The following is a 23,507-nucleotide window of genomic DNA, read 5'->3' as shown; positions in this document are numbered from 1 at the left end:
AGAGAGAGAATATTGTTGATTTTAAAAATAGGGAAGGAAGCCTAAAACATTGATAACAGTAGTTTAGTAGACTATAGCAAAGCAAACACAGGTAAAGCTAGACATATATATAGACTGCAGAAGCTTAGGACTTGACTGTGAAAGTCTTTAGAAATTGGTAGTGGTAAAGGAAAATGGGTTCTCATTATTTAAAAAAGGAACAAACTTTCATGCTTTATATTCACACTTAATAAAAGCTGAATTGAGAAGAAATGACACTTTGAATCACTTGTAGAAAGTTTATTTTAAAAAAAAATCTCGGGCTGGGAAGGTGGCTCAGTGGTAGAGTGCTTGCCTTGCATGCATGAGGCCCTGGGTTCGATTCCCCAGCACCACATAAGCAAAAAGAAAAAAGCCGGAAGTGGCACTGTGGCTCAAGTGGTAGAGCACTAGCCTTGAGCTGAAGAGCTGAGGGACAGCGCCCAGGCCCAGAGTTCAGGCGCCAACACTGGACCCAAAAAAAAAAAAAAAAATCTCTCCAAACTGCCAAATATTCCTGGTACTGAAACATTGACTATTTTAAAATCGGTCATGGAAGGAAAAAGTAAATACATTTAATCAACACACATGTGGTTGACACATTTACATTTTACTTTCATTTAAATAATGTTAATTTTGTTAAGCAAAATTGCATCTGTTTTTGCCAAAAATAAAAAGTTGTGTACTAGTAAAGCAGTTTTCCTATGGCTTCACAGGTAGCCCCCTTTATGCCCCTTTCATTCTACTGTGCTGCCTTTAAAAATAAATATTCTAGCCGGGTGCTGGTGGCTCACGCCTGTAATCCTAGCTACTCAGGAGGCTGAGATCTGAGGATCGCGGTTCAAAGCCAGCCCGGGCAGGAGAGACCGTGAGACTCCTATCTCCAATAAACCACCAGAAAATCGGAAGTGGCGCTGTAGCTCAAGTGGTAGAACGCTCGCCTTGAGCTGAAGAGCTGAGGGACAGCGCCCAGGCCCAGAGTTCAAGCCCCTCGACCGACAAAAAAAAAATAAATAAATATTCCAAGCCAGGTGCCGGTGGCTCACACCTGTAATCCTAGCTACTCAGGAGGCTGAGATCTGAGGATCAAGGTTCAAAGCCAGCCCGGGCAGGAAAGACCATGAGACTCTTATCTTCAATAAACCACGAGAAAACTGGAAGTGGCGCTGTGGCTCAAGCGGTAGGGCGCTCACCTTGAGCTGAAGAGTGCAGGGATAGAGCCCAAGCCCAGAGTTCAAGCCCTATGACCGACCAAAAAATAACAATTCTAGAAATATTTCACTCAGGTGGACCTTAAAGGTATTTATAGTTTGCTCTGGTGGAAAGGAACAGAGAAATTTTGTCTTTTAGTAAAATTTAACATTCCAAACTTTGCTAAAATTTCAACAATTCCTTCATTGCTTTGTCACACTAAGAATTTATGTAGACTCTTACCTTATTTTGTTAGTAATTAGGTTATACAGCTATTAAAAGTAAGGATTGTTTTTGTCTTTTGCAAATGGAAAGGGTAGGCACTCAGAATATTTAGATGTATTGAGAGTAAGTACATGGATCTAAAGAATGAATTGAAGTTGTCTGAAGACCCCACATCTGTGTCTATGTTGATTCTGTAAACCTATTGGGGATGAGAACTTGGTCATTGTGGAGGATTGTAACATTGCAGGTAGAGAGCCCAAATTACTTGGGACTATCTTTAGTCCCTTACCTCTGTATCTAAGGTCTAGATTGTATTCAGTTAAATTTTTGGACTGTATTGTTAAGCTTAGCTGAGCAGCTCTAAAGCTTCTATCAACACTAAGGCTAAGAATGTTGTGAGATAACTGGGCACTGGTGGCTCATGCCTATAATCCTAGCTACGGTGATCCTAGATCAGGGTTCAAAGCTAGCCCGGACAAGAAAGTCCATGAAACTCTTTATCTCCAATAAACCACCAGAAAACCAGAAGTGGCGCTGTGGCTCAAGTGGGAGCACTAGCCTTGAGCTGAAGAACTAAGGGACAGTGCCCAGGCCCAGAATTCAAGCCCCACAACCCACCAAAAAGAAAAAAGAAAAAATGTTGTGCGATAACATCTAAATCTATATAGAAGATATTGCATCCCCATAACCCTACCTACTTATAGTCCCCACAAATGTATTTGATAAATGCATTGATACTGATGTATTTTTTGCTGTGTGAATGTAAAGTTTATGTAATCTTTTCCACATTAGAACATGATATTCAGAATAAACTGAGTTGTATTCCAATACTAAGTATTATTTGGCTGAGAACTATTACTCCCTTTGGATCAAGAGTTGTGATTTGCCCTGAAAGATAACATATATTTTTCCAAGGAGGATATATCTTTTGTAGTTTGTTGTTTTTAAAAGTTCTTTTGGGTGGTCTGGGAAGGTGGCTCAGTGGTAGAGTGCTTGCCTCGCATGCATGAGGCCCTGGGTTTGATTCCTCAGCACCACATAAACAGAAAAAGCCAGAAGTGGCACTGTGGCTCAAGTAGTAGATTGCTAGTGTTGGGCTGAAGAGCTGAGGGACAGCACCCAGGCCCAGAGTTCAAGCCCCACAACCAATAAAAAAAAAAAAAAATTAATTTTGGTGGGCATCCCCACTGGAGACTTAAGACAGGGCTTCCTACCTCTGAGCTACACATCCCTCATGTTTTTCTCTTATTTTTTTTTTACTGTAGCTCTTTCCCTTTCTTTTGATATTTTTTGTGAAGTTTCAACTCAGCAGTAACACAGATTTTAAAATGTTTATTGATGTTAAGACAGCCAAAAGTTTGATTAGAAATAATAGGCAAATAAGACTTGCAGCATATCAGAAATAGGGTCCAAGCACTTTTTCTTATTGTTTGTTGGTTATGGGGCTTTTGAACTCTGGACCTGGGCACTGTCCCTGAGCTCTTCAGCTCAAGGCAAGCGTTTTACCACTTGCCACAATGCCACTTCCAGTTTTCTGGTGGTTAATCGGAGATGAGAGTCTCACGTACTTTCCTACTGGGTTTGAACCCAGTTCTCCAATCTCAGCCTCCTGAGTAGCTAGGACTACAGGTGTGAGCCACTAGCTCCCTGTCCACTTACTATTAAAGACAGAAGAACCCTTCTGATTATATTTTATTCAAGGCTCCTAGTGTGTGTATGTGTGTGTGTATGTGTGTGTGTGTGTGTGCGCGCGCGCGCATGCGCGCGTGCACGGTGCACATGCGAACTGAGTGCCCTAGTATACCGGATAGGTGCTCTACCATTTCAGCAATCTATAGTCCCTTTTCTTTTTTCGTGTCAGTGCTGGGGCTGAAGTTGGGGCCCAAGCACTGTCCCTGACAGCTTAAGGCAAACTCTATACTACTTGAGCAACACTTCCACTTGTGACATTTTGTTGTTAATTAAAGATGAGAGTTTCATGGACTTTTCCTGCCTGGGCTGGATTTGAACTGTGATCCTCAGATTTCAACCTCCCAAGTAGTTAGGATTTCGAGTGTAAGTCATCAGCATCCAACATTTCTTGGTCTTGATTTATGCCTGTATTAACCTGGGTTTCTATCCTCCTACTAATGCTTCCAGTATTGCTGAGGATGACAGGTGTGTGCTATTATAACGTTGTCATTGTTTGAGATGAAGTCTGAAGAACCTTTTGCCAGGGGTTGGTCTTTTTTTTTTTTTTTGGTGGGTTGTGGGCATGAACTCGGCCTGGGCACTGTCCCTCAGCTCTTCAGCTCAACGTTAGTGCTCTACCACTTGAGCCACAGTGCCACTTCCAGCTTTTTCTGCTTATGTGGTGCTGAGGAATCGAACCCAGGGCCTCATGCATGCAAGGCAAGCACTCACCACTGAGCCACCTTCCCAGCCCCCAGGAGTTGGTCTTGAACTATCTTCTGATCTTCATCTCCCAAGTAGCTGTGATTACAGATTTGAGCCACCATACCTGACTTTTTTTTTTTTAAGGCAGCACTGGGGTTTGAACTCAGGGCTTTGAGCTTGCTAGGCTGGCACTCTTTTTTTTTTGGTTGGTTGTGAGACTTGAACTCTGAGCCTGAGCACTGTTCTTGCACTCTTCAGCTCAAGGTGAGCGCTCTACTGCTTGAGCCACAGCGCCACTTCCAGTTTTCTAGTGCTTTATTGGAGATAAGAGTCCCATGGATGTTCCTGCCCTGGCTGGCTTTGAACTGCGATCCTCAGATCTCAGCCTCCTGACTAGCTACGATTACAGGTGTGAGCCAACAGCGCCCGGCTAGGCCAGCATTCTTAACTCTTGGGCGAAACCTCCAGCCTTGCTTTTTTAAAAAAATTTTTTATTATGAAAATACCATACAGAGGAGTTACAGTTACATGGGCCAGATAATGAGTACATTTCTTATCAAGCATTGTTGCTTCCTCCTTTGTTTCCCCTTCCTGTCCCTTCCCATATCCCACCCTCCCCACCCCCAAGATTTTTTTTTTTTGGTCAGTCATGGGGCTTGAACTCTGGGCCTGGGCGCTGTCCCTCAGCTCTTCAGCTCAAGGCTAGCGCTCTACCACTTGAGCCACAGTGCACTTCAGCCTTGCTTTCTTTAGATTATTTTGGAAGTGGGAGTCTAGTGAACTTTTCTGTGGGCTTATCTTGAATTTCTCCAGATCTTAGCATCCTGAGTTGCTTGAATTTATAGGTGTGAGCCATATCACCTACTTTTTTTTTTTTAAGAGCTGTTAGGTAATTGTATAAAATCACTTATCTAGTGTCAGAGTCACCTAGTGTCAGAGTCAAGATTAGAATGCAGGTCTTGTGGTTCATAGTTTATTGGATTTCCCCCCACACACACACTGTGCCTGCATTGTTGAATTTGAATACTGAAGCTCACTCATCAGATATCAGAGGTATATGTTAGGAATAAATTTAAATGAGTTTTTGTTTCAAGCTCACCTGTAAGGATGAGATAAGAAGTATTGATTTTCAGTAGGAAGAACTGGGACAAAGTCTTGGCAGTTGGGTATCTTCTCAGTTGTAAATAGAATTCTTTGTCTTTTAAAAAAGCTTTTGTGTCTTCTAGCATTACATTTTCTTTTTTGTCTTCCTGGGGCTGAATAACATATTTTTAACAGGTGGTAAACACTGAAGAACACATTACTTTGGAAAAAATGTTACCACAAGGGCTGGGAAGGTGGCTCAGTGGTAGAGCGCTTGCCTTGCATGCCTGAGGCCCTGGGTTCGATTCCTCAGCACCACATAAGCAGAAAAAGCCAGAAGTGATGCTGTGGCTCAAGTGGTAGAGTGCTAGCCTTGAGCTGAAGAGCTGAGGGACAGTGCCCAGGCCCAGAGTTCAGGCCCCACGACCAGACCCCCCAAAAAAAAAAATGTTACCACAAGACTAGTACAGAGCTTTTACAAGGATATATTTGTGTAGATTTAAATGCAATTCCTACAAGCAGTTGTGAAGGCAATAACTTGACATCTTTGCTTATTTTAAACTAATATGTAAAAGCTACCTTTATAAAAAGATAGGTTTTTCTCACAGTTATTAAGTTTTGCCGAGTTAGTGCTGTCAAATTTTTGCTGGAAAAGAAGATTAAAGGAAGTCAAGGACTATACATTGGAACTAATGAAGTTTTGTTCCTCTCTCCTCTCCTCTTTTCTCCCCCTTTTTTCCCCTCCCCCTCTCGAGCTGAAGCTGTTCTCAACTCAGGACACTCTCCCTTAGCTTTTTCACTCCAGGTAGCCACTTCCAGCTAATTGGAGAGAAGAGTGTCATGGCCTTTCCTTTCCTGGCTGGTTTCAAAACCTTGAACCTCTGATCTCATCCTCCTGACTACCCAGGATTATAGACATAAGCCACTGTGGCACCCAGTTTATATATGCATTTTTCAGGGAAACTATGTGGTACCCTCCCCCCCCTTTTAATTTCTCCAGGATATATTTGTGTAGATAAAAATTCAGTTTGGTAGAGTGCTTGCCTAGCATGCCTGAAGCCCTGGGATCAATTCCTTAGTACCACATAAACAGAAAATGCCACAAGTGGTGCTGTGGCTCAAGTGGTAGAACACTAGCAAAAGAAGCTCAGAGACAGTGCCCAGGCCTTAAGTTGAAGGCCCAGGACTGGCAAAAAAAATATCAGCCTTTTCATGTTTCACTATTTGTGACTTTGTAGCAAGTTAATCTCAGAGTTGTGAAAGCACATTGAGAAGCTGCCTTGTTCTCTATTATCTGCCATTCTGACTTCCTTTATTGTCTTTTTTTTTTTTTTTTTTTTTACATTACCAGAGTTTGAACTCAGGGCCTTGTGTTTGCTGGGCTTGCTTCCCTGCTTGTCTGTCTGCCTGCCTGCCTGCCTGCTTGCTTGCTTGTTTGTTTGCTTGCTTGCTCACTTGCTTAGCTGGCATTCTACCACTAACACTACACCTGAGTTTTACTTTTTCTGGGGTTTTTTTGGAGATAAATTTGCTCAAGCTTTTCTGGTAGGGCAGGCTTTGAACCAAGATCATATCTAATCTCAGCCCTTGGTAATTAGGATTACAGGCAAGAGTCACCTGCACTGGCTGACTCCTGTTTGTTTATTTAGTTATTTTCAATTAGTTCCATATCAGGCTGTTTGGTGGTTAGTTCCACATCAGGCTGTTTGGTGGTTAGTTGGAGAGAAGGATCCCTCGGACTTCCTTGCCTGGGCCGTTTTTTTGAACAATCCTCAGATCTTAGCCTCCTGAATAGCTAGGGTAACAGATATGAGCCACTGGTGCCTGGCTTATTTTGTTTTCTTCTAAATTGGCAATTGAGATTGAACCCAGAATTTAGCACCTGAGCTGTGTCTCCAGTACTTTTTGCTTTTAGTATAACCTCCTTGTTCCCCTATAGCACTTTTATCCTCCCCAGCTTCTGGTCTCTTATCTTCCTACCTCCACTTCTGGAATAGATAGACCCACAGACATGTACCATTAGCCAGGCTTGTTTTTTCAGACTCAATAATTTATTTTTATTTTATTTTACTTTATTGCGGTTGTAGGGCTTGAACTCAGGGCCTGGACACTGTCCCTGAGCCTCTTTGTGCTTAAACAAGGCTAGTGCTCTATCACTTGAGCCACAGTGCCACTTCTGGGTTTTGAGTAGTTAATTGGAGATAAGAGTCTCACAGGGACTTTTCTGCCCAGGCTGGCTTCACACTGTGATCTTCAGATTTCAGCTCTTGAATAGTAAGGATTACAAGTGTGAGCCACTAGGACCTGGCTCTTACTAACTTTTTAAAAATTCTGTCTAGTTCCTCCTACCTCCACTTTCCTGGTTAGCGGGGCCTACTCCATCAGGTTATAATAGGGTTTTTTTTCTGAAGTGGTTGAATGTGAAAAGAAATAGAAATTACATTTCTATCAATAGTACTTAGAAAACAGTATAAAAATGAGATTAGATTCAAAGTGGCAACAGAAGTATATGCTATTTAGGAACCTACTTAAAAAGAAATACTATACCCCTCTGTACTGTATGTTCACAAAAAATAAAAATTAAAAAAAAAAAACTAGAATAGAAAAAAAAAAGAATCTCACAGACTTTTCTGCCCAGGCTGGATTTGAAACATAAACCTCCTAAGTAGCTAGGATTTCAGGTATGAGTGATGGGTGCCCAGTCTAGGCATTCTACTTTAATAAAGCTTCCTCAGCCATTAAAAAAAAAAAATACTGTAAAAAAAAAAAAAAAGAAATACCGTAACCATCTTTGAAAATGTAATTACTTGCTGGGCACCGAGGCTCATACCTGTAATCCTAGCTACTCAGGAGGCTGAGATCTGAGAATCAAGGTTCAAAGTGATCCCTGGCAGGAAAGATAGTCGGTGAGACTCTTTATCTCCAGTAAACCACTAGAAAACCAGAAGTGACACTGTGGCTCAAGTGGTAGAGTGTTTGCCTTGAGCTGAAGAGTGCAGAGACAGCGGCCAAGCCCAGAGTTCATGCCCCATGACCAACCAAAAAAAACAAAAATTCAAGCCCCATGACTGACCCAAAAAAACCCAACACAATAATATTTTTTTTTTTTTTGGTCGATCGTGGGGCTTGAACCCTGGGCCTGAGCGCTGTCCCTCAGCTCCTACTAACTCAAGGCTAGCACTCTACCACTTGAGCTACAGTGCCATTTCTGGTTTTCTTGTAGTTTATTGGAGGTAAGAGTTTCACAGACTTCCTTGCCTGGGCTGGCTTTGAACCGCAATCCTCAGATCTCAGCCTCTTGAGTAGCTAGGATTACAAGTGTGAGCCACTGTTGCCCTGCTAATAATAATTTCTTATTAGGAGAAACTACCAGACTAGAGGCCATAGAAGATATGACACTTTGCACTGGGTTCTGGTGGCTTACACTTGTAATCCTAGCTACTTAGGAAGCTAAGATCTGAGAATTGTGGTTTGAAGCTGACCTGGACAGAAAAGGCTATGAGATTCTTATCTACAAGAAACTACTCACAAATAGCCAGAAGTGGAGCTCTGGCTCAAGTGGTTAAAAGAAGCTCAGGAACAGTGCCCAGAACTGGTTTAAAAAACAAAAAAACAACCCCCCCAAAAAACACTTTGGGAAGAAACACTGACTCTGACTACTCAAAACAGTGAATTTAGTCACTAATTTATGGTTATAGTCTGAGTTCTATCAGTATTTCAGCAAGGTTTTTTGCTGCTTATTCTTTCATTTTAATTTAAAAATGCTAAAATAGAAAAGCCTTATTTACACATTAAAATTACATAGGAAGCTTTAAAAATATTCTAGCACCCAGACAGTTCTGCACCTCAATAAAATCAGGTTATCTGGGGAAGGATCCAATTTTCAGTATTTTTTAACTTTTGATATTTATCAGCCCATTCATCTTAATTGTGGCTTTCAGATTTTACAAATTATAATTGTAATATTGATATTTGGCAGACATTATCATTTCTAAGAGATCTTCTGAAGAAAAAAAATTACTTATTAAAAGTGAACAGAGGGTTGGGGATTTAGCTCAGTGGAAGAGCATTTGTCTGGCAAGCACAAGGCCCTGAGTTCAGTCCTCAGCTGTGGGGAAAAAAGAAAGGCACTTTTTTTTAGCTGGGTATTGGTGGCTCATGCCTGTAATCCTAACTACTCAGGAGGCTGAGATCTGAGGATCGAATTTCAAAACCAGCCCCAACAAAAAGTCTCATGAGACTCCTCTCCAGTTAACTACTAGAAAACTTTAAGTAGCACTGTGGCTCAAAGTGGTAGAGCGCTAGCCTTGAGCAAAAGAGTTCAGGGATAGCACCAGGCCCTGAGTTCAAGCCCTATAACTGACCAGAAAAAAACAAAAAACAAAAAAAAAAAAAACAGCAAAACAAAACTTAGTAGCACAAAACTTACTTTAGCTGCCAGTTACCACGTGACTTCACTGGATGTTTATATATTCATTGGAGCTTGATAGCCAAGAATCCTGGTTCTGGGTCATAACACTTGCCATCATTGGAAGAAAGTAGCAGAGGCACTGGTTCATGTCTATAATCCTTCCTGTTTAGGAGGCTGAGATCTGAGGATCACAGTTCAAAGTCAGCCAAATTAAGAAAGTCCAAGAGACAGTTGTGGTCCCTCCCTGCCCCCCTGCTGGTCCTGGGGCTTGAACTCAGCTTGGACACTTGTCCCTTAGCTTCTTTTGCTCAAGGCTAGCTCTCTTCCACTTGAGCCACAGTGCCACTTTTGGCTTCTTATGAGTGGTTTTTGAACCATAGTCCTCAGGTCTCAGCCTCCTGAGTAGCTCGGATTATAGGTGTGAGCCACTGGTGCCTGGGTCATGAGACTCTTTGTCTCCAGTTAACCACCAAAATACTGGAAGTGGAGCTGTGGCTCAGGTTGTAGAGTGCTATCCTTAAACAAAAAAAGTTAAGGGACAGCATTCAGGCTCTGAGTTAAAAGTCCTAGTGCTGAAGATAGTCTTTTTCCTGGAAGATGCTTTAAAACATTTTTTCCCCTAATGTATGGGTTCTTATGGGTAGGTCCATTTTTGCTCCCAGAATAGTGTTTCCTGCAGAAATCCTAATTCCTTACCTTTCCTTATAATCTTTGATTTTGTTTCCTTCCCTTTCTCTTCTCCCTTCTTTTGACAGTACTAGGGTTTAAATTCTGGGCTTTGTACTTGCTATTTTGCACTCTATTCTCTATAAGTCCATCTCCAGGCCTTTTTTTCACTGGTTATTTTGAAATATAGGGTCTCACTTTTCCCCAGGCCATCCTAGACCTCAGCCCTCTTATTTTTCCCACTATATTTGGGCTGGCTGACATGTGCAGTCACACCCAGCTTCTTCCACTGAGATAGAATATTGAAAACTTTTTTTGTCTGTGCTGGCCTAGAACTGCAGTCCTCTATCTAGGTCTCTGTATGTTTCATAACTGGCATGTGCCACTGCAACTAGATATTGGCTGAGGATTCTCAAACATTTTGCCCAGTCTGGCTTTGAACTATGACTCTTCCTGAGTAGTTAGTATTAACACATGTGAGCCAGCATGCCCTGCTGGTCTTGTTTCCTTATATCTTGAAGCAGTTTTTCTGTTTCATTCTCCTCAGAATTAACCATTGTTCATTAACTATTTCCAACTAGGTTAAGTTACATAGTTCTTTTTTTTTCTTTCAATTTTATTTTATTGTAAAGGTGTGTACAGAAGGGTTATAGTTACATAGGTAATGAGTACATTCTTGTCAAACAGTGGCTTTTTTTTTTTTGTGTGCCCATCATGTGGCTTGAATTTAGGGCCTGAGTGCTGTCCCTGAGCTTCTTTTACTCAAGGCTAGCTTTTTACCACTTTAAGCCACAGTGCCACTTCTGGCTTTTTCCAAGTCGTTTATTGGAGTTAAGAGTCTCGTGGCCTTTCCTGCCCCAGTTGGCTTGGAACCACGATCCTGACTTCAGCCTCCTGAATAACTGGATTACAGGTGTGGACCTTCAGTGCCCGGCAATGTTAACTCTTTTTTTTTGGTCGGTCATGGGGCTTGAACTCTGGGCTTGCGTGCTGTCCCTGCGCTCTTCAGCTTAAGTCAAGAGCTCTACTGCTTGAGCTACAGCGCCACTTTGGTTTTCTGTGGTTTATTGGAGATAAGAGTCTCACGGACTTTCCTGCCTGGGCTGGCTTTGAACCGTGATCCTCAGATCTCAGCCTCCTGAGTAGCTAAAATTACAGGCGTGAGCCACCGGTGCCTGGCTGTTAGTTCATTTTTTACATAATATACATTGAACATAATAACTACATTTGCTCACCAAAGAGTAGGACCTTTTTGAACTACTCTATCAAAATGAATTTCCCTCTGCATGTTTGCACTGTTTATTTCTTTCATTGTAATTCACTTTTTTGGAAGCAGCTATTTGTTTGCTTTATCTGTATTAAATTCTAAGTTCTGGAAAGAAAAGAATGACACTAGCACCTAGAAGTATTCAGTAAGTATTCAGTGAAGACACAATGATTAGAAAGAATGAAATTATGAGGTACTGTCTTTTATAAAAAATTATCCTAGCCAGGCGCCGGTGGCTCACGCCTGTAATCCTAGTTACTCAGGAGGCTGAGATCTGAGGATCACGGTTCAAAGCCAGCCCGGGCAGGAAAGTTTGTGAGACTCTTATCTCCAGGAAAGTTTGTGAGACTCTTATCTCCAATAACCCCTGCCCCCCCTAGAAAACCGGAAGTGGTGCTGTGGCTCAAGCAGTAGAGCACTCACTTGAGCTGAAGAGCACAAGGACAGCGCCCAAGCCCAGAGTTCAAGCCCCAAGACGACAAAAAAAGAAAAAAAAAAATTCCTATTTACTGAAGTTAAAGGGAAATAACATGGGACAAATTAGGATGAGAAGTCATTGGTGTTATTCCAGAATGGAAATTTTGTAAAAGTAGCCATAGACTTCAACATTCATGCCTTTTGATTCAGTAATTTTACTCGTTGGAATTTGTCCTAATGATTTTATTTTATTGCCTCTTTAATTCTTTTTTAAAAATTTTTTTTGGTCTAGTCGTGGGGCCTGAACTCTGGGCCTGGGTCCTGCCCCTCAGCTCTTCAGCTCAAGGCTAGCGCTCTACCACTTGAGCCACAGCGCCACTTCCCAGCCCCTCTCTCTAATTCTTATTCTCTGGTATTTCTTCTCCATGAAAGTAGTTAGGAATCAAGTTGAACCACATTTTACAGTCCTCATTTTCCTCCTTTTGGACCCCCTTATGTAAAATACACAGAATACTTCACCAGATCTGGTAGTCTTTTTTTTTTTTTAAATTTTTATTTTTTATTGTGAAAATACTGTACAGAGGGGTTACAATTACATGGGCAAGATAATGAGTACATTTCTTATCAAGCATTGTAGCCTCCTCCTTTGTTTCCCCTTCCCATCCCTTCCCATCCTCCCCCGCCCCCCACCGAATCCTCCCCACTCCCCCACCCCCCAAAGTTGTAAAGTTCGTTTTTGACATAACGACTTGTACTTCTCATTGTTGCAACTTGTTTTTCCCCTTCCCCTCCACAAATTATACCAACATCAAATTCAGTGAAAGCAGGGGTTATACTGTGGGGGAGGGACATACAAGGCAACAAAGAAGAGATCTGGTATTCTTGTATTCGAATCCTTTCACAAAAGGCTGAGAGTTCTTACTGCTTGGGGCACCTCAATGTGCTGGCAGTAAATTTGTATTTGGAGGTTTATGTCTGGAGTCAAGGTTTTAGTTTACCATAGAATATTGCTTTGGTGTATCTTAAATAATAGCTTAGGTAAAATTGGTGTTTTAATTTCCTTTCATGGCTTTACTCCATTCTTCACACTTCTTTCTCCTATTGTATTTCCTCCCTTTAATCCCAATCCAACATACATTTTCTCCCCATCAGTTGTTTGTGTGCAGGAAAGAATTTGTATTCTTCCTCAGAGTTTCTAGTTCTTTTCCTTTTTTTCTCTTTCCTTTCCTCCTTCCCTCCCATTTTGGGCTGATTCTTTTCTAGACAGGGTCTTGCCTTGTTCCTTGGACTGCAGTCTTCCTGTTTGTGCTTCCCTTAGTTGCTGAGATGGGAGGCACATGCCATCACACCCTGCCATTGGTTGAAATGGAGTCTTTCATGAATTTAGCCCTGGGCTGGCTTCAGATTGCAATTCCTTTACCTCAGCTTCTCAAATAGCTAGGATTACAAGCTTGAGCTACCAGCCTAGTTCAGTTCTTTTTGTGTCAGACAAAACATTTGAGGAACAAGAAGGATAGTGGAAGTGGCTTCTTAAAGCCAAATGTCTGCCCAGCCATTGTTTTTCAAGTTTAGGTCATAACTCATTAATGAAATTCAACTAAATGGGCTGCTGATACTGTTAAAAATAAGGTAAAGAGTGGAGAGCCAGTGACTCATGCCTGTAATTCTAGCTATTCAGGATGCTGAGATCTGAGGATCGTGGTTTGAAGCCAACCTGGGCAAGAAAGTCTGTGAGAATCTAATCTCCAATTAACCGCAAGAAAACCAGAAGTGGCACTGTGGCTCAAAATGGTAGAGCACTAGCCTTGAGCAAAAGGAGCTCAGGGACAGCGCCCAGGCTCAGTTCAAGCCCCAGGACAGGCAAAAAGTAAAATAAAGTGATCATACTTGAAACAATTGAGTATTTGTAACCTTTTAGTATTGCCTATGTTTATGTCCATTCCAGTGTAACTTCTAAAGGTATGTGATCTAGCCAAATAATTATGCTCCAACTTCTCCCTCCCTCTCTGCTCCTATTCTTTACTCCCTTCTTTCTCTCTTTTGCAGTATTTAGGATTAAATTTGGGGTCTAACATTTGCTAGACAGGTGTTTTTTGTTTTTGTTTTTATTCCTTTCTCTCCTCTCTCCTTCCCCCCCCCCCCCCTCTCTGTTCCTCCCCCTTCTTCCTTTCCTTTTTCTTTTTTTGCCAGTCCTGGCACTTGAACTCAGGGCCTAAGCACTGCCCCCGAGCTTTTGTGCTCAAGACTTTGAAAGTGCTCTACCACAGCAGTGTTTCTGGCTTTTTGGTAGTAAATTGGAGACAAGAGTCTCATGGACTTTGAAGTGTAATCCTCAGATTTCAGCCTCCTAAGTAGCTAATATTATAAGCATGAGCCACCAGTACCTGGCTCTATTAATTACTTTTTTGGTAAAGATCTTATGTTTTGTCCAATCTGGCCTCAAAAAATGATCCTCTCAATCTCTGCCTCATTAGTATCTATGATTACAGGTATAAACTAGTATATCTGGCTTTAAACTTCACTAAGTATATCAATCTATTTTGGGGGGGGGGGTCTGGTCATGGGGCCTGAACTCAGGGTCTGGGTGCTGTCCCTCAGTTCTTCAGCTCAAGGCTAGCGCTCTGCCACTTGAGCCACAGCACCACTCTGACTTTTTCTTTTTGCTTATGTGGTACTGAGGAATCGAACCAGGGCCTCAGGCATGCAAGGCAAGCGCTCTACCACTGAGCCAACTTCTATCAATCTTAAGATTCTATCAATCTTAAACAAAGGAAAAGATATATAAGCTAAGATTCAGACCTAATAGACTGCAGAATTTGAACCATTACCAGGAGACTAACTAGGTATCTCATGACCTAATATTTTAGATGATTTGCCCAAGTCAGAATTCCCCTATCTTTCTTTAGTATTTTTAGGGTTTTTGGGTTTTACTTAAGTTTTTTTGTTCCCCCATTTCCTCTCCCCCCCCCCCCCCCCCCCCACCATCCCCCGGTTCTTGTAGACTCAGTAAAGTTTTAAGGGACAATTAGTGTCCCATAATATCCTGGTAACAGCACAGAAAAATCCAGTTTGAGCCTTGGTTTATTGTGGTAGCCTTGGCCAATGTACTTAAACCCCTTAAATTCCACAAAACAGAAGGAATAATGCATGTGTAAGATTACTGTGGGTTGGGAATACGGCAGTAAATGCAAAGTGTTTTAACACACTGCCCTCTTTTCTGTGAGTAAATTCTGCTGTTTACTGAATCTCTCTGCCTTAGGTTCTCCTGCATCTCACACTTTAGCCAATATTGATGTTTCCCTGAGGGATCATAAAATCTTCTCTATTCTAGGTTTTTAAGAGTCAGAATATAATAGCTGTGGAAAACACTATATATGTTTATGATGGTTTTGATGTTGTTAACTCGTAGTAGTAATAAAGCCATTTGCATCATTGTACAGGCTGTGCAAGTAAGTAGAATCAGTAGAATTCAAGTGAGGATAAATAAATTATAATTTATTCTTTAAAGTGACAACCTTGGGATCTTTTTTTGGGGGGGGGTCCAGTTGTGGGCCTGAACTCTGGGCCTGGGCGCTGTCCCTCAGCTCTTCAGTTCAAGGCTAGCGTTCTGCCACTTGAGCCATAGCACCACTTCCAGCTTTTTTTTTCTGCTTATGTGGTGTTAAGGAATCGAACCCAGGGCCTCATGCATGCAAGGCAAGCACTCTACCACTGAGCCACCTTCCCAGCCCAACCATGGGGTCTTTACAGTTATTCTTTGTTGGGGAGCTTTAACTCAGCCTGGGCTCTCTGTCCCTGAACTCTTTTGCTTAAGGCCTAGTGCTCTACCACTTTGATACACAGTGCCTCTTCCAGTATCCCAGTGGTTAATTCTAGAGTCTTACAGAATCTCCTGCCATGGCTGTCTTTGAACCACAATTCCTAGATCTCAGCCTCCTGAGTAGCTAGGATTACAGGCATGAGCCACCAGCACCTGGCTTGCAGGTTTTCTTTTTGCTTGGTATATTTTCCCCCCTCCATCTCCTATACTTGCTTATCTTGTCAGCTGAAAGAACACTTAACTTTAGAAGAACCTTTTCTGACTATCTAGTCTGCTGTTTTTCAGTTGATTACTTTTAGTACCTTTTTTTTTTTTTTAAATCATGGCTTTGAGCCATGTGAGGTAGTGCATTTAGAAGGCTGACACAGGAAGATTGTGAGTTTGAGACTCATATGGGCTACATGGTAAGACCCTCTCAAAAAACAGACAAGAAGAAAAATTACGACATTAATTATTGCTTGGTTCTCACTTTTGTTTTCTGTTTCTTTTTCCTAAACCAGAATCTAAACTTGGAGCAGGGAACTCATTGGTATTTTCCATTTTTTTTCCTGCATCTAGATTGATACCTAAATATACTTGTTGAACACTTGAATATAAAATAACAAAAAATTATAATATTGTTGATGGTATGCTATATAGTTTTATAATCTTAGTTTTTGTGTATGCTAACATTTATGACTAGCTATGATATATTAATAATATATTGAAGTCTAAAAATAAGCCTATTGCATTTTATATCTCTGAAGTTAGATTATGTGTTAATTAAGCATATGCTAAAATTTAGTTGAAATGTTTTATCAATAACAGAAAATGAGGATGTCTTAAAAACTTGTACTGTCAGCCTTGATCAAATACAGTATATATTTGAAGCAATGTGATAATGGTGTTCACTTCTTTTCTTCACTTGAATATCTTGAACACTTTGTTGTATTTTCCTTATTTAAGTTTACCTCCTCAAAAAAATAGCAAAAAACGAAATGAACTGTTAAAGGTTAAGGGGAATCATTTTAGGAAAAGGCAGGGTCAAACTGCCTGAGGCTTGGTTTGGAGGGAGAGACTGAAAGCAAGGAAAATGGTAGTAATTTTCTTAGTTTATGTAATATTTGGTTAGAATCTCATTGAGAAAAGCAATTTCATAGGACTGAATTTCTTTTTAGGATGCCTTTTGTTGTCTACATTTTCATTCCTTATAACAAGTTTATTTATTTATTTATTTTGGTCAGTCATGGGCCTTGAACTCTGGGCTTGGGCGCTGTCCCTCAGCTCTTCAGCTCAAGGGGAGTGGCTTGAGCCACAACGCCACTTCCAGTTTTCGAGTGGTTTATTGGAGATAAGAGTCTCATGGAGTTTCCTGCCTGGGCTGGCCTTGAACTGCGATCCTCACATCTCAGCCTCCTGAGTAACTAGGATTATAGGCGTGAGCCACCAGCGCCCGGCTACGAGTTTATATTTTATAGTTTGCTTACTTGTATTGTAGTTATGTACTGCTACTATAGTTAACTAGTATATTGCTATGTGGAGATGCTTAATATTTTTATTATAAACAGAGAGGTTAATCCGTGTATAGTGATTGTTTTAAAAAGAATATTGGAGTATTACCTTTGTGAAAAGCAATAATTTATTAGATTATATTTAGGTTTATATGTGATTACCTTACCAAAATTTCTATGAACTAATTGGTTTTTCTTTTTTGTCTTTTTTTTTTAAAGGCTATTAGTAAAAGATGGTGGATCGTTTGGCAAACAGTGAAGCAAATACTAGACGTATAAGTATAGTGGAAAACTGTTTTGGAGCAGCTGGTCAGCCCTTAACTATACCTGGAAGGGTTCTTATTGGAGAAGGAGTATTGACTAAGCTGTGCAGAAAGAAACCTAAAGCAAGGCAGTTTTTCTTATTTAATGATATTCTTGTATATGGCAATATTGTCATCCAGAAGAAAAAATACAACAAACAGCATATTATTCCCCTGGAAAATGTTACTATTGATTCCATCAAAGATGAGGGAGAATTAAGGAATGGATGGCTTATTAAGACACCAACTAAGTCATTTGCAGTTTATGCTGCCACTGCCACTGAGAAGTCGGAATGGATGAATCATATAAACAAATGTGTTACTGACTTACTCTCCAAAAGTGGGAAGACACCTAATAATGAACATGCTGCAGTCTGGGTTCCTGACTCTGAAGCCACTGTATGTATGCGCTGTCAGAAAGCAAAATTCACACCTGTTAACCGTCGTCACCATTGCCGAAAATGTGGTTTTGTTGTTTGTGGGCCCTGCTCCGAAAAGAGGTTTCTTCTTCCTAGCCAGTCCTCTAAGCCTGTTCGGATTTGTGACTTCTGCTATGATCTGCTTTCCACTGGGGACCTGGCCACGTGCCAGCCTACTAGATCAGACTCTTACAGTCAGTCATTGAAGTCCCCTTTAAATGACGGATCTGATGATGATGATGATGATGATAGCAGTGACTAAGACACATTTTGAAATATTTAATCGGGTGTGACTATCTGAGAAATCAGCTTTAGGCGATATGTAAAACTGCCAGTTTTGCTCTAGCTGTGAATTTGCCTGAGAAATTTCTAACCTATGTGCCTCATATACACTATAGAAAGTAGCTCTCCCTGCCATCTGCCCTCTCATATATATTATAGAAAGTAGTTCTCCTTGCCATCTGCCCTCTCTGCACTCTCTTACTGGGATACAGCAGATAAATTTTGTTTCTTGTTTATATCTAGATTTTTTTCTTTCTGGAATGTTGGGGAAATTTATTTAACTGGTCACCTACTATATTAGGTTTTTTTTCTGTTATATGGAAAACTGAAAGCACAGAATGATGGGAACAAGAGTATAATGTGATGAATAATATTAGTGCTTTTTTTTTTCTAACCATCCTTATGTAATGGTTAAGACACCAATAGCAGAGTATGATTTGGAAATAACTTCTTTTCTTCAGTTACCAAGTGGTGCCTTATTCTGCTAGCACTGTTACATGAAGCCCCCCTACCTTCTGGTTTATTTACAAAATACACTGGTGCTCTTCAGGGTGATAAAATGAGTGTTTATGAATAGATGTAATTAGGAAAACATCTTACCTGACAGCTACAAATAACCAAATTTAGAAGTATCCTCATATGAATAAAATAATTTTTTTTCATAAAATAGTTGTATTTGTATTTTTACATCACAACTATTTTATAGGCAGCAAATTATAATTGTCAGATATTTTAAATGAAAAACATTATAAATTTGTCAATAGTATAGAAATACATTAGCCTTTACTTAATTCATTATTTGAAATTCATCTGCTTTAATATTTCTAGAATGAGAAGTCTGTTTAAAGGAAAAAAACATTGAAAATCAACAAGGTCTTTAAAAAAAACCGTGTTAGAGCACAGATCTGCTTAGGCTTGAAGATTTGGAAGCAATGATGTGTAAGAATGGTCAAGGCATTGACCAGATTTGACTAGATTTCATATCTGTGGAAGTATTGTCTATTTCAGTGTGAAACTATCTTGCATTTACAAATGGTGTTATATTTTATAAAGTTTTGTAAAGCCCCAATTTATATTTTTGTAAAGTAATTGTATATTTAATCTCTTTCTGAAATCATTTTGCAATATATGGAAATAGAGTAGCAATTGATATTTCTAAATTGTGAACTTCAAATCAGTCTAGATTGCTTTTGAGAAGTGGTAATTTCTCACTCTGCTTTTCAGGCAGCCTTTAGGCTGAAAGTGTATTTATCATAAAAACTTGATGCATTTTGCACTACTCTTTCCATTTGTATGCTGCAAATAACTACGGCCTTTTAAAGGTGGAAAATCAACAGTTGGAAAGTTTAAGTTCTAATTTTTTTTTTAATCTTTAAATTTGGATGTACTGCAGATGTCATAAGAGGCTTGGCTTACTAACTTGTGATGTAGTGTTCTTTGTTACTGTACCATTTAAGTCAGGCACCAGTTTTACTGACTAAATTTTGAAGGCATCTGAGATGTATAGATCTCTTTGTAGGAAATATGAAAGTAAAGCACAACAGAAATAAGGTTTGGGGCTTTTTAATTCATTACTGGTTTTAATATCAGATGGATTTTTTTGTTTCAAGCAAAATATATATCTTTAATCAACACAGAGATGGAGACTGTCTAGAGCTTAGCTGTGCAAGGCTCAAGAAATCACTGGGTACATGACAGGATGGACCCATAGATACTTCTTGTATTCTTGTTGTAGGCTCCTGTAGCATTCTCCTTATATGGACAATTTTGTATGACTCTTGAATGATGTTATAATATCCAAATGGTCTTTGGCAGAAAAAGGTTTCCCATCCCTGTAAGGACCATAAATCTGGAGAAATACTAATGGAAACTTGTTGGTACATAGGGAGCCTAGCTAGATCAGGAACCGAGGAGAAATGTTCTGAGATAAAATTTGCATTGTTGGCCTCTATTGATTCTGTTTTTACAATAAAAATATTTTACAATTTCCTGTTTTCTCTGTCTTGTGACTTGGGGATGTTCCTTATTTGCTAAGATAAAGATAATATCCATATTTTTGCCTTACTATTCAGCAGTTAGGAATGCCTGCTCTGAAAATGGGAAAGTATGTTGCTTATTGGTCATTTTAAACTGCCTTTTTTTTTTTTTTAATGAGCTGGTCCTCAGGTCCTTGAGCTTTTATGCCCAAGGCTAGTGCTCCACCATTTTGAACCACAGCTCCACTTTCTGCTTTATGGCATTTTATTGGAGATAAGACTTTCCTGCCTGGGCTGGCTTTTTACCTTGGTCCTCAGATCTCAGCCTCCTAAGTGCTAAGGTTACAGGCATGAGCCATGACACCTGGAAAAACGCCTTTCCTTTAAAGCTATGTTATTTTAGGCTCATTTAGTGCTACGAAGCTTTTGTTAGATATTACAGTATTTTCAGGTTTGTCCCCACCAGAACTCACACCCAGTATGACAGTGTTAGGAAAGGGAACCTAAAAGGAGGTATTTGGGTCAGGGTGGAACCCTCCTGGAATGCTTCCTCATGTTCGTTCCTGTAAGACAAGTTGTTAGAAAGCAAGGCTACCCCTGTGTTTTGTTTCTCATGTACTAGCCTTCTACCTTCCTGCTTTTTGCCATGTGTTAAGCTGCACAGGGTGCTGTCAGCCTCCAAAATTATGAGCTAAAACAATAAAACAACCTTTTTGTTTAAAACTACTCAGTCTCAGGGATTTTATTATAGCATTAAAAAATAGCCTTAAGATGGTATTGGTGTTGAGTGTTTCAAAAAACTTTTAAGCCAGGCACCAGTGGCTCATGCCTGTAATCCTAGCTACTCAAGAGGCTGAAATCTGAGGATCCAGGTTCAAAGCCAGCCCTGGCAGGAAAATCCGTGAAACTCTTATCTCCAATAAACCACCAGAAAACCAGAAGTGGCGCTGTAGCTCAAGTGGCTTGAGTGCCAACCTTGAGCTGAAGTGAAGAACTGAGGGACAGCACTCAGGCCCAGAGTTCAAGCCCCACAACCGACCAAAAAAACAAACAAAAAAAGCTTTTTTACTGAGACTTAAACTCAGTACCTCAAGTTCTTACTTGGCCTTTTCACTCATGACTTGTACACGCTGAAACACTTAGGCCATGCCTCCAGTTCCATGTTTTTCTTGGTTAATTGAAGGTAGTTTCAAGGAGTTTGGCACTCAGCTTGAAAATGTGTGTGCCCACATATGTGGGGGGGGGGGGTTTGAATTCAGGGCCTGGGTGCTGTCCCTGAGTTACTTTGTGCAAGGCTAGTGCTCTACCACTTGAGCCACAGACCCACTTTTGGCTTTTTGGTGGTTAACTGGAGATAAGAGTCTTCATCAATTTTCCTGTTCAGGCTGGCTTTAGGTGTGAGCTACCAATGCCTGTCTTCAAAAGTTTTTAATTTAGATCTCTACATGGGTTATTCTTTTTTTTTTTTTTTTGTCAATCTTAGGGCTTGAACTCTGGGTTTGCACGCTGTCCCTGTGCTCTTCAGCTCAAGGTGAGTTCTCTACCGCTTGAGCCACAGCACCACTTCCAGTTTTCTAGTGGCTTATTGGAGATAAGACTCAGAGATTTCCTGCCCATGCTGGCTCTGAACTGTGATCTTCAGATCTCAGCCTCCTGATTAGGATTACAGGTGTGAGCCATCAGTACCCTTATATGGGTTATTCTTAAAGACTCTCTCTTAAAAGTCAATACTTAAATTTTGTTGTTGTTGGTTGTGGGACTTGAACTCTGGGCCTGAGCGCTGTCCCTCAGCTCTTCAGCTAAAGGCTAGCGCTCTACCACTTGAGCCATAGCACCAGTTCTGGCTTTTTCTGCTTATGTGGTGCTTAGGAATGGAACTCAGGGCCTCATGCATGCAAGGCAAGCACTCTACTACTGAGTGCTTAAATTTTTTTATTTGTCATCTACATTAGTTGAATGTTTTTATTCAATATTCACTTGTACATTGATTAATGACAAATACATTCTGAAAAATGCATTGTTAGGTGAGTGATTTTGTGTGAACATGGCAGTATTTGCACAGAGACAGCTATGCCATCACTAGGTAAAGCCTTGTGGGACATTTTAACAGCTTTATCGACCAGCTTTAACAGCTTTATTGAGCAGAACTCCATATTCTCCACAAGTCTCCCATTTGAGATGTTCATTTCACTGACCCTTAAGGACTCAACTAAAACCATCACCACTGTTGCCAGAACATTTTTATTACTCCCACCCCTCAGTCAATCTGGCCTCAGGCAAAAACTTTCTGTTCTTTTTACCTTTTCTGAACAAATCTAGGGAGTGTGAGTATGTGTCACACATGCACATTTATTTTTGGTAGAATTGAGGTTTGAACTCAGGGCTATGAATTCCTAGGCTGTTGCTCTACTGCCAAACCATGCCTCCAACCCTGTTTTTTTGCCAAGGTATGTACCTAGACTGTGATGCACTTATTTTAGGTTTCCGTGGCAGCTGGATGATAGGCAGGTGTCATGTCCAGTTTCCTCCTTTGAGATGGAAACTTGCAGAGTTTTCTGCTGGAGTTGGTCTGGAATCACTACCCTCCACATCTCAGCCCTCCATGTAAGATGGCAGGTACATGCCACTGTGCCTAGCTGTTTGTTGAGAAGTGGTATTGAAAACTTCTATTTGGGCTAATCAACTCCAAACTGCAATCTTTCGGTTTTCAGCCTTCCCCAAATAACTAGGATTACAATGCCCGGCTTGTATACACATATCTAAAGCTCTGTTGAAATCCATGACTTCATACTGATGTCTCCAATTCGGACACTATAGGATTTCTCCCTTTATGAAATGATTTGGTCAGTCTTCTGCATGTAGCCAGTCTCATCACCGCTATTGCCACTCTCCTATGGATACCCTTTTCTTGCTACCTGGTTTCTGACTCTTGATGCTAGGTTGCTCCTGTCATGCTTGTGCCCCCTCCCCATTCTGTCACATGGGCTCCCATACTGGTATCAATCTGTGATGCCTCATTCCACATTTTCCTCACATGAATGTCCTCTACAACTCTCATGGGCTCAGCACTCAGTAGAGTAGACCACTATCTGTGGGGCTGCTGTTCACCCCACCTTGCCCTTACCACTTCTACTTTAAATTCCTTGGGAAACCTGGAGCCCTGGGGGACTGGCTGGCTGTAGGAGATTTGACCATGTGCTGGAAGTATGAAGGATGAATGGAAAACCATTGGCTGAATGGGTTCTTTTGGTTTGGTTTGGTTTGGTTTGGTTTTTTACCCTATGTCTGAAAGACACACGATTATGAGTGTTGAACCTTTTGTATTAATTTCTGTCAAAAGACAGGGCCCCTGTATATACTTCAGGGGGCAACTCCTGGATCCTCACCCATGTGGAAGTGCTTCCTGACTTTGTCTTCTTTCTCCCCCTTGGAATGTGCCCTTTTGTCTATTTTCCTAAAGCCTCTTTGAGTTTGCCCTGGGCTCATTTAACCTATAATAGCAGAGGAAAGAACAGGACCTTGTCTTGGTGGTTAAACGCATTTCTTGCGCTGTGATCAGATTAT

At 40.7% G+C, this 23,507-nt stretch overlaps 1 protein-coding gene across 4 annotated transcripts in view; it reads left to right on the top strand.

The window, feature by feature from the left end:
• The window catches only part of Plekhf2 (pleckstrin homology and FYVE domain containing 2), a 32,276-nt gene extending 12,171 nt beyond the window's left edge, over positions 1–20,105 (top strand). For 2 of the 4 annotated variants that reach the window (XM_042672971.1, XM_042672969.1), the window contains one exon: positions 17,184–20,105. In XM_042672971.1, coding sequence (XP_042528905.1) covers positions 17,198–17,947 — 750 coding nt within the window. In that variant the 5' untranslated portion in view covers positions 17,184–17,197 and the 3' untranslated portion in view covers positions 17,948–20,105. The remainder of the gene's footprint in view (positions 1–17,183) is intronic. The other 2 variants (XM_042672970.1, XM_042672968.1) reach the window with 1 other exon arrangement.
• Positions 20,106–23,507: the final 3,402 nt, after the last annotated feature.

Source organism: Dipodomys spectabilis, unplaced genomic scaffold, assembly GCF_019054845.1.
Source record: "Dipodomys spectabilis isolate Male_0828 unplaced genomic scaffold, ASM1905484v1 ptg000783l, whole genome shotgun sequence".
Lineage (NCBI taxonomy): Eukaryota > Metazoa > Chordata > Mammalia > Rodentia > Heteromyidae > Dipodomys > Dipodomys spectabilis.
This window is presented reverse-complemented; position numbering and strand designations above follow the sequence as displayed.